This window comes from Manis pentadactyla, chromosome 10 (assembly GCF_030020395.1).
Source record: "Manis pentadactyla isolate mManPen7 chromosome 10, mManPen7.hap1, whole genome shotgun sequence".
Classification (NCBI taxonomy): Eukaryota; Metazoa; Chordata; class Mammalia; order Pholidota; family Manidae; genus Manis; species Manis pentadactyla.
In genome coordinates this window covers 96871885-96883330 of record NC_080028.1, presented here as the reverse complement: position 1 = coordinate 96883330, position 11446 = coordinate 96871885, and the positions used below count along the sequence as shown (strand labels likewise).

The 11446-nt window shown below is 50.9% G+C and overlaps 2 protein-coding genes across 2 annotated transcripts; both read left to right on the top strand.

Annotated features, from left to right (window-relative positions):
* Positions 1-1338: 1338 nt before the first annotated feature.
* Positions 1339-5474, top strand: CNPY4 (canopy FGF signaling regulator 4). Its single transcript, XM_036904669.2, has 6 exons — positions 1339-1579; positions 3333-3459; positions 3558-3654; positions 3890-4012; positions 4514-4631; positions 4719-5474. Exons 1-6 carry the CDS (start codon positions 1465-1467, stop codon positions 4865-4867), a joined length of 729 nt encoding a protein of 242 aa, XP_036760564.2. The 5' UTR covers positions 1339-1464; the 3' UTR covers positions 4868-5474.
* A 330-nt stretch (positions 5475-5804) lies between these two features.
* MBLAC1 (metallo-beta-lactamase domain containing 1) lies at positions 5805-10511 on the top strand. Its single transcript, XM_036904668.2, is given in 2 exon segments — positions 5805-6877; positions 6879-10511. Coding segments are annotated over 2 exon segments (1089 nt in total). The 5' UTR covers positions 5805-6122; the 3' UTR covers positions 7213-10511.
* The last annotated feature ends 935 nt before the right edge of the window (positions 10512-11446 follow it).

Genomic DNA, 11446 nt, shown 5'->3' with positions numbered 1-11446 from the left:
AGGCATGCTCTTGCTTTATGGCCTTTGCTCCGTTACTTCTGCCTGGAATGTTTCTTCCCAGATGTCAGCTTGGCTGCCTGTTCCTGCCAACCTATTAATATCACACTGTACCCCGACTCTGCTTTTTTTCCCTTGGTATTTAATACCTGCTAATATATATTGTATCATTTCTTGTTTATCACCAGTACGCCTCCCCTTCCCACACTGTACAAAGATCTTAGTTGTGTTCACCAGTGTATTACAATACCCCATATGGGTGCCTGAGACACTCAATATATACTTGTATTAATGAATGAATTGTAAGACTTAGTGATGTACATGCCCAATAAATACCCAGTACCACTATTATAAAGATGAACAAGATATAAGCCCAAGCTTGGAATCTACTTTGCGGCCAAAGAAATGTGGCTCATTTGAAACTGGCATTAGGAAGGCTAACAAAAGTGTTAAGGGACTGACTGGGGTTTAGGTGGGAGCGGGCTGGAGGGCTGAGAAGATGGAGGTGAAAGAGAATTTTGTTCTTCTCAAGCCATCCTAGGTCATTCCCCCATTTTTATGAGCTTTATCTGCAGGGAACACCTGTACTTAACACATACTCCGTGCCTGGAGCCGGGTATTCAAGAAGCGGTCGTGTCCAGTTCTTTGGAAAACTCCTACTAATCCTGCAATACCCTGCGGTACCCTCAGCCGGGAAAGATTCGTAGAACACGCTATGGCCTCAGGGGCCCCTCAGATCAGTGGAGTTGGCGGGAAGGCTTCACAGAAGAGGGTTAACTTGAGCTAGATCTGTGTGGTGGTTTCCCCAGCAAGGAAGCGGGTCCAAGTCCCCACGCAATGGGACCAGCGCGAAAGACGCAGAGAGCCCACCTCATCCCCTCAACATCCCAGAGCCCCCAAGCGCACGTACACACAACCAATCGTCCTCCTCCCAGTCACGACACGGGCCCTTCAAAGAGGCTAGTCCCGGGTACCACTCAGACCCGCCCCGCCAGCCGACAGCCCAGTGCAGGGAAAGTCTCTCACCGCCGCCGAAGCGCCTCTCACCCGGCGCTGGGCGCCATGTTGGCCCCGCCCCCTCCCGACAGCGGGTCCTGGTGGGGACAGAGAGCAAGTGACTGTTTTCCGTCCCCGAACCGGAATAAATCCCCTAAATTTAAGGCCTAAAACAAGGAAAAAAATGCTTTTTCTGTGTCTGCGTGTAAGGAGCACAACTGCTCGTTTAATTACTTCAGTTTATTCCTTCACTACCCGGCGGCCAGGACCTTCAGGAGCCGTCACAAATCCGTGGCGGGATAGCTTCGAGCGCGAAGAGGCCCCACCCGCTTTCGGGCCTCACTACGCGTGCGCCCTCCGTGCCAGGCTGGATTAAAATTGCCGCCGACTGCCTCAGAATTTAAAGGGCCCGCTGCCTTCCCGAAGTTGGTTTGAAAGCAAGGGGTGGTTGGTTGTGGACTTCACTTTGTCATGGGACCCGTGCGGTTGGGCATGTTGCTTTTCATTCTGGCTGTGTACGGCGCTTGGGCTGGGACGGCGAAGGAGGAGGACGATGACACAGAACGCTTGCCCAGCAAATGCGAAGGTATCCAAAGGGAGTTGCCCCTATTCCCATCCCTTTGCCCCATCTCCTTCGCCTGTCGGGCCAAATGGAACGTGAGTCCGTGTGACCGTGGATCATATATACTCGATGTCCTTGAAGATCCAAGGGACGTTCTGGTGGAGCCTGGCGGAATTCGAACAGGGTCAAGGGAGGGAACACATAGCGCGACCCCAAAACTATGGCATCACAATTCCCAGGAGACTTCCAGAGGGGGCCTGCCTTTTTTGCTAGGCTGGGTCCTAATAGTTTGTGGGAATTTTGGTTCATAGACTATCTGCCCAGGATCTCCCACTCTATTGAGCATCTTCAGTGTGTGTGTGTGTGTGTGTCCCATGCCACTACAACTAAGTCTGGGGAGCCAGCAGGAGTGCGGCATGAGGCTTATACCTGTGAAGATCCTCTGCTCCACCCAGGCATAGATGCTCCCAAATTACAGGCCCTATGATCTCATGAGGGAAGGAGGATAAGTCAGCCCTTGAAGCTCATAAATGAAGGAGGAGGCCACACAAGAAGGGTGTGTAACATACGGACTTTCCAACCAACCACATCTCATGTGGTTGCACCACATGTCGGGCCGGCTGGGAGGGGCCCCTTCAGAGCTGGGCCATTGACTGCCCTGCTTCCCTAGCTTGTTGCCTTTCTTGACTTTAATTTCTAGCCTGGATTCTTTTGCTATCATCTCCCTCCACACTGCGTTTCAATATCAGTAAATGACTTGGCCCTGCTCTCTCGTCTCCTTTCACTTGTGTCCCCTCTCTTCTCCCTGACACCCGTCAATTTTTCTAAACAGACCAGTAGCATCAGTCCTGTTAATACATCTGCAGGCCTCCTGCAGTGATCAGACAGTAACCAACATTTTTGGCATAGCATATAAGTCTCTCTGTTGTAAGGCCCCAACCTTTCTTACATTGCCATACGCCAGCTCCCATCCCCAAAGTGCCTGTGCTTTGGCCACACTGAACTTCTCAGGGGTCACTGAGCTGCCTTCCCTTACACCTCTGTGCTTTTGCGTGTTGTTTTTCCCTTTGCCTGGAATGACCCTTTCCCTTCTGTATTTGGTTATTCAAGACCCAGTTTAAATGTCACCTCCTTTGGAAGCCTTCTTCCTTTTCTGTTACTTTCTACTATAGTGTAAGCCACTGGAGAGAAGAAGAGTACCTCTGTATCCCAGGTCCTGGTATAGTGCCTGCCTAGGACATTTTAGGTACTGCTCATGCTTAAGGAACTCAAATAGGAAGTCAGTAAATGACCGTTGAATGAATTTTGCATTTTCTAATTAGATTAAGTCTCTTGGTCTCAACCCTTAGTGTAGGGTCCATCACACCATATTGTTATCATTTTTTAATCTGTCCCCAGCCACACTGGCGATGTCCCATGGATAGGGATTGTGGGTTTTATTGCTCTCTGTATTACTGTTGCACATACAGGAGCTCAATAAATAACTGCAGATTAACAGAAAATGCTTATACAGTGCTCATTATGTGCCAGGTGCATAGATTTATTTAATCCTCACCACACCCCTATGAGGGAGTCTATATAATTATCTCTATTTTTAGAAGGCAAGAAACAGAGGCACAGCAGGACTGTCACACAGCAAAATGGCTGAGTTGGGGTTCCAACCCACCAGTCTGGCTCCAGAGTCTGCATTTGTAACTATCATGTGCTGCTGCCTCGCTCATCCTCGGAACAAGTTTTTGGCATGTTGTTTGTCTTTCACGTCCCTTTGGACATCCAGTGTGTAAGCTGCTGAGCCTGGAGCTACAGGAAGAGCTGAGTCGCACTGGCCGATCTCGAGAAGTGCTGGAGCTGGGGCAGGTGCTGGACACAGGCAAGAGGAAGAGACATGTCCCTTACAGCATTTCGTGAGTCCTTCTTGGTGCTCCTCCAGCTTCTAACCCCCGAAGGAGCCGTGGGAGCTCCCTCAGTATCCAGGGAGTCTTTGTCCCCCCTCTTCCCACAGAGAGACGAGGCTGGAAGAGGCCTTAGAGAATCTATGTGAGCGGATCCTGGATTACAGTGTTCATGCTGAGCGCAAGGGCTCACTGAGATATGCCAAGGTCAGACTCATCCCCAGGGCAGGATCCCACTTCTCAGAAACAAAGATTTGTGTTCTCCTGGGGCCCATCTCCCCCCAGATCTGGAGTATTCCCTCCCTATAGCTAGAGTCCTTCACCACACCCTCATGGAGCTCATCCCTAGTGAGGCCATCCTGTTGACAATGCTGCTCTGGGGGAAAGAGGAGGGCAGAGGTGGGGCAGCTGGCTAGGCTGATCCCAAATCCCCATCTCTCAGGGTCAGAGTCAGACCATGGCAACGCTGAAAGGCCTGGTGCAGAAGGGGGTGAAGGTGGATCTGGGAATCCCTCTGGAGCTGTGGGACGAGCCCAGCGTGGAGGTCACATTTCTCAAGAAGCAGGTAGGATAGGATTCTGCACTGCCCAGGGAGGTGAGAAGGGAACCTGAGAGGGGCAGAGCTAGATCCCAGAGAGGTCCTCTGCTGACCGGGAAAGTGGGCACGGTGAGGGGCTCTGCCATTGATTGAAGTGGGCCCAAGAGCATATCAAGAATAACAGAGGTGATGAGATCCACTTCCACTTACTGAGCACCTAGTATGTGCCACATTCAGGGCCACATTTTTTAGCCTCAGCCTCATTTTATCCTCACAACCTCACATGGTAGTTATCAACTCCATTTCCCACTTTACAGGCAAGCAGTTGAGACTCAGACTTTAATAACCTACTTGGCAGAGTAGGTGCTTGTAAATGTTTGTTGTATGAATGAGGACAGACATCTAGTGAGCCAAGTTTAACCTCCTGGCCCTCTCCAAAAAGGGGTGGGGTCAGGGAGGGTAATGCAGAGAGGAGGGTTTGCAAAGCCCAGCAGAGCAGATACCCTTCTCACCCTTCCACTTGATCAGTGTGAGACAATGCTGGAGGAGTTTGAAGACGTCATAGGAGACTGGTACTTCCACCATCAGGAGCAGCCCCTACAGCACTTTCTCTGTGAAGGTCATGTGCTCTCAGCTGCTGAAACTGGTAAGTGTGAGCTGGCCCCTTTCCTGCCAGGCTACAATGTCTCCTACCCCCAGGACAATATCTAAATTTTCTTTTCACCCAACCTAGCATGTCTACAGGAAACTTGGAATGGAAAGGAGAAGATCACAGAGGAGCAAGACCAGGAGAATGAAGAGGAAGAAGAGGAAGAGGAGGAAGGGGAGGAAGAGATAATCAACATAGCAGGGTACCCCAAGCATGACCCAGAGGACCTTTGACTGTTGCCTTTGAGCCCCCAGGAGGGGCAGGAGCCATGGAAAAGAACCTTCTTAAGTCTGAGCTTTCCCTGCTCCACAGCTTTAAGGGTGTGTGTGCATATGTGTGAGTGACCCCATCCCAGAGCTTGTAGCTGTTCTCTCCCATCTGATCTCAGCCAGGATCCTGGATGCGCAGCATGGCATGAGTATAGGGAACAAGGTAGAAGTAGTAGGTGAAAGCCCTGCCCCAACACATCTGGCCCCTTGTCTGGTGTGAGTGGTGATAGTATTGAAGGCCTTCCCTTTTAAATGTCTCAGAGGTCAGCAATGGCACAAGAGCTATAGGCTTTGGGAAAGTCACTCTAACTCTGGGGTCTGTTTTTATACCCTTACAAGAAAGTCAGAATGGACATTCTTTACGGTCTATATATACTACCTGCGCCTTGGAGGCTACATGCCAACCGACTGGGAACAAGAGGACAGTGGATGGGAATGGGACGCTGTTAATTTAGGTGAGGATACTTGCTCTACTTCATATTAATTTCACCGAGGGTCCACCATGTAATTTCACAGGTGCCAAATTTTCTATACCGCTAATAAATTTAAATAAATAAATATATATATCGAAGCTAGTTTCAAACAATTGTACCTGGCAGATATGGCAATGCTCAGAGAAGGGGGCCGTTGGCCGCCGCCCTGTTAAAAGCTAATGGCCTTAGTCGCTTTGCAGCCCAAGCAGCCTGGCAGGGTTCACTGGGCTGAGACCCTCTTAGGCTTGGGTCCATGTAGTCGCTGTCTGCGCATGCCCGAAAGTGAGCCCGAATTAAAATTCAACGTGTGGTTCCTCTTCGGCCGCCATACCTGGGCTTACGGGAGCCCGCAGAGGGCAAAATTCCAACGGTTTCCCATTGTCTCTTCTACCGTCGGAGACAAGACAAAAGGGAAGTGATAAAACTACGTGCAAGGTAGAGAGTGGCTCCGGTGAGAGCGAATGAAGTAAAAAACTTCCTTTAGAGGGTGAGGACCACGCAAGAGGAGCGTCGGGCGGGGCCGAGGACGCTTGAGGGCCGGGTGGATTCAAGTCGACTGAAGGTTGAGCCACACCATCTTCGAAAAGGAGTTGAGGGCGATACCACCTTAAGGGGATAAGGGAGGCGTGGCAAATAACAGACTTGGAAAGTGCCACTTGGCGGAGGCCGGGCGCGTGTGGGAAACCGAAGGGACTGGATATCTCCCAGAACCCCGCTTCCTTTCCCGAACCTGACGCCCTCGGGCCATGAGTAGTCAGGTGCGGACTGAAGCGCTGCCCGGAGAGCCCCCTCTGCTGGTGACGGGCGATCCCTACTCCGTGGTGGTTCTGCTGCGGGGCTACGCAGAGCCCGACGGGGTCGCAGGCGCAGTGTACGCCGACGGCTCCGTGACCCTTATTCTGCCCCAAGTAGGGGCCCTGGCCTCCAGCCACCGAGCACCCTTGTACGAGGGGGACGAGGCGAAGACTGCCCTGGAGGAGGCGGCCCGTGGTCCTATCCTCGTGGACACCGGGGGCCCCTGGGCTCGGGAGGCGCTCTTGGGGGCGCTGGCAGGGCAGGGCGTGGACCCCGGGGACGTGACTCTAGTGGTGGGGACCCACGGACACTCGGATCACATCGGGAACCTGGGGCTGTTTCCCGGGGCGGCCCTGCTGGTGTCGCACGACTTCTGTCTTCCCGGGGGCCGCTACCTCCCCCACGGGCTAAGTGAGGAGCGGCCCCTGCGGCTGGGGCCAGGGCTCGAGGTGTGGGCCACGCCGGGCCATGGGGGCCAGCACGACGTGAGCGTGGTGGTGGCGGGCACAGCCTTGGGTACCGTGGTGGTGGTGGGCGATGTGTTTGAACGCGATGGAGACGAAGACTCGTGGCAGGTGCTGAGCGAAGACCCTGTGGCCCAGGAGCGAAGCCGGGAGAGAGTCCTTGGCATGGCCGACGTGGTCGTGCCTGGTCACGGAGGCCCCTTTCGGGTGGTCAGAAAAGTCTTGCAGCCAGAGACAGTGTCCGGGGAACAGCCGCCGGGATACCATGGTTGGAGACAAGGAGCCCACGGTGCACCTACAAGCCCTAAGAGGGACCAGGCTCCTGTCAGGGAAGCCCCTCAGCCGAGGAACTGACGGTCAGGCCCCAATCAGCCGAGTCAGAGGAGTTGGGCGGTGGTTTCCAGCCTTTTCCGGAGGCCGGTTTTCCAGTGAGGACAGAGTGCCCTTACCTCTGCCACCACCAGTGTCACTGTTTCCACAACCAAACTGGGACCCAGGATGGGCTCAGTCGTGTGCCATCTTTTGGGGTCTCTCTAGTAAAATGGAAGAATGTTCTTGGGAGGGTTGTCCAAAATGAAAACAGGCAACTGCGTTGAAAATACTGCCCTAATGTAAATGTGAAGCATTAGTAGTGCTAATCATGTGAAGGTGACAATCAGCAGCTACAGCAAGGGGCCACTTTTGCCTGTTTTTCAGAGGACACAGGTTGCTGAAAGAAGGTGCAGGGCATGGAAGTAATACCTTAGTCGTCTGACTTTGATTCATTCGTTCATCCAGTGAATATTTATTTACCACCTGCAGTATCCCAAGCACTGCCTAGGTCATGGGGATACAGCAGTGAGCATGCTAGATAAACTCCCTGCCCCTTAAAGAAAAGAAAACAAGAGCAATAATAATAGAGATAGATCGAGTAATTACAGGTTGTGGTTAGTGATTAAAGAAGGTGGGGAGGCAAGAAGGGGAAAGAGGGCTGGGATGGGAGGGTGAGCTTTATTTAGGATGGTTAGGAAGATCCTCCAAGGAGGTGAGTTTGATCAGAGAACTGCAGGAGAAGAAAGCTGGCCAGAGAGGATCTGGGGCGGGGTGGGGGGGTGACTTCCAGGCACAGCAACAGCAGATGTAAAGGCCCTAAGGGTGAGGGGGAAAGCTTGACCTGCTTGAGCAGCAAGAATTCTATGGGTTTGTAGTGCAGAGTGCCAGGAGGAGTGGAAGCAAATGAGGCTGCAGTTAGGCGGGGCTATCATGCAGGTAGTGGACCATGGTAAGGGGTTTGGATTTATACAAAGAAGCCTTTGACTTTTGAGCAGGCTAATGATATGGTTTCATTTATGTTTTAAAATAATCACTCTTGTTCTGAGGGGAGAAGTGGTTTGGCATGAGGCAAGAATAGAATCAGCTGGACTAGTGAGGAAGGTATTGCAGTCTTCCAGGCAAGAGAAGTTGATGGTACCTGCTCTTACCCAGAAGTCCTATTATGGCCGCGGTCCTCTTCAAACCATGTCCCAGTCCCCAGGCCCTTCATCCCCATGTCCCAGGAACTGCAGAAGCACTCCAGTAGGGCAGACAAAAGAGAGGAGGAAGTCCACTTCATTGTAGATGAGGAACCACTCCGGGTGGATGCTGTCGGGCAGAGCCAGACTGGAGGTCATTTTTCAAGAGTCCACAAGGGCCACACAGGTCAGCAAAGGCAGCTTGGAGGAGCTGGTTCACCCAGAGGGTGAACCAGTCACTGCCATACTCAGCCTTGTAGTTGGTGTTGGCCAGTTTGTTGACAACCAGAGTGTGGGGTTCCCAGGGCAATAGTGTAGCCATGGCTGCCTGGATCTCCGCCAATCATCACATAAAGATGGAGGGAAAGCAGTGAAGTGGGCACCCAGCCCAGAACACCATGATCTGGGGCCCTCGGCCACGTCCCCTAGCTCCTGGGTCACGGAGTGCAGGGAGACCGCTGGTGTGCGGAGGGAGCGCAGAGGCCAACTGTATGCCTGCCAGTCTAGCACTGTGCCCTGAGTACTCTCCATGGCCATCTGGGATCCCATGTGGCGTATAGTTCCAACAGCTTCAGGGCTGTGGGAAGGAGGAGGAGGAGGGGGTAGAGGTTATTTAGAGCTATGCACTCTCAACTTGTACAAATAAAAATTTCAGTCCTGACTTACTTTCCAGAACATAGGTACTCTGCCCATGACAGGCCTGGTTGTCCATGACAACACATCCCTTTGGCCACACTGTCTCCAGGACGGATGGGTCCCCTAAGGTAGTTCAGTCCCCTAAGGTAGTTAGGGTTTTTGCTGGAACTAGTAGAAAAAAGTCTAGTCCTTTCCTTCAAGACTGACCTGGGAGGATGGGTCACCGTGTCAGAAGAGCACACTGCTGCTTGGGCCACCACAGAAAACTGAGAATGAAGCTAAACAGTAGGGGGCGGAAGTGTGCAGTTAAGAGAACCAGACCTGATGAGCAGGTTGAGTGCTGAGAGCCCGACCCACTCCTTACCTCTTCACCCCGGCTGATTACCTCCTTTCCTCCTTTCCTGCCCTAGATGGTCAGACTGGTTTCAGTCACTTGCAGCAAGAAGACACGTGAATGGATATAAACCATTAGAGAGAGGCAGTGTGGACAGTGTGGAAAGAGGGTTGATAGCGATAACAGAGAGAAAGCAGTGCTTCAAGCATTGGGAAGTTGGGCCCAGAGCTTTGTATTCTTAGAAGTTTCTTTCAGCTTCCTTTTTGTGAAAACTCTTAGGAAAACTTGACTTACATGATTAGATTCCTCTACTTAAAAATATTAAGTGGCGGTTAGCCAGAGACGGGTGGGATTCCTCAAGGGAGGAACAACCTAAGACGGGCGTGGTTGCGGGGGGGCCATCAGGTGAGAAATTGGGGATCAGCAGAGGTGGGGCTTGGAGCCTCAACCCCCCTGTTTTGAGAGAAGTCTTCTGCATCCGTGGATGTTTTGTTGCCCTTGTCTGGCTTGGATTGGTGCTTAGCCTGTGGGCACACACCTGATCGTCTTTCTTACAGCACTAGACTGTGTTTTCTGCCTTTGTCTTGCATCTACCTACCACTTCAGCATTTTATTAAAAATAATAATAATAATAATAAGGGAGAAATGTGGGATTCACATATAGATCAAGTATAAAAATCAAGCGAATATTCATATCTGACCTGATTGTTTGTAATTCATAATGCGTGATCAAAACTGAAAGTTTCTGTGATGACTGCCCTTGTACTGTTCACCATCTAAGAACTTATTCACTATTTAAGAATTTGTTCACCATGTAAGAACTTGTTCGTTGTGCTTCAGAAGATCGGAGACTGATGAGAATTAGGCTTGGGGTGGATTAATGATTGTGCATTGATTCTCCTGTACAGAATTTTATTGTTGTTAACTGTTAACAACCATTTGATCAATAAATATGAGAGATGCCCTCTAAAAAAAAAAAATTAAAACCTCAACATTCCAAAAAAAAAAAAAATTCAGTGGCTCCACACTGCTTGCAGAGTAACTCAAACTTTCCCACCCAGTCCCCTCCAAGACAAAGTCTGCTCCAGTTGGCTGGACTGCCTGCTGCTCTCCAGACATGCCTGTGGCCTTTCCTGCAGGCCTTTCTTCCCACATCATCCCGAACATTCAGGCTCAGCTCATCTGCTACAGAAAACCTCTTCTGGCTTTTCCAACCCTATCTTAAACCCTTGTAATGCATTCTCTCTGTTATTCACTTAGCATAAGATAATGCCTGTTGTTGGTCATTTTTTTCTGAAAACATCCTGTTCCCACCATGAGGGCAGAAAGAAAGCAAATGCTCCTCTGAATGCTGCACAGCTTGGTGTTTCTCTCTATAGATACCACATAATAAATGCTTGCTATTTTTCTGATTTACCTGGGGATCTGTTACCTGTGGCCCAGCTCTGACGCCTTGTCCAGGACTTAGATGCCTGTCCCCTGCCAATCCTTTGGAGAAGTCCCAGCAGCCTGTCCACTTTGCAAACAATGGGGTGTCTCTCAAAGCCCACCCTGTTCACCTCTTCCTACATGAGGCTCCAGGGGTCCTGGCCTTTCCTGTCATGGCCACTCGCAGGGCACAGTGTCGTGTTTATGCTCCTTCCACTGCTGAAGTATGGAGCCTTCCCATTGTGTGGATGACATGGCCAGCCAGGCAGTCCAGAATGCTGTCAACAGTAGAGAAGTGGCCAGAGCAGGACAGCAAGGGTCCCACACATGTCAGTGGTAGAAACTAGAGCACTTTGGGGCCAGGATCCCAGGGTGGTATGGGGGTCTATGGGCCAGGAATAGGAAGGAGGAAAACATAACAATGCTAAATAGTGAAAAAAGCCAACAGTTTTTGAGTGTTTACTCTGTGTCGGGTGCATCTATTATGACCATCCTCTTAGAATAGGTGGGGCAATTAAGTGAGTTGGCAAATATCAGACCAAGCATGTGAACACAGGCTTCCCTACTCCATTGCCCACCTGTTAGCCACTGTAGGGAGAGGCTGGTCTGGTTATGGACATAACTCTGCAGGTAAGTGAGCCTCTACCCCAAACTACCCCAGGGCTACTCACCCACTCTGTCAGCATTTGCCTTCTCTTAGCTGCCATCTGGCTCTGATGAGAGGCCTGGAAGGAGAGCTTTGTTGGTTGCATTTCTGGAGTGACAAATGTTTATGATAAGAATGAAGATAAGGCGAGGGGCCAAAAGCTTGAGTTCAGGTAGGAGAATATTCATAATTTTAACTATGCCTATTTTCAAAAAGGATCCCAAGTGGCTACCATAGATGTGTGTATACAGTACAGTGTAATGAAAATAAAGGTTAA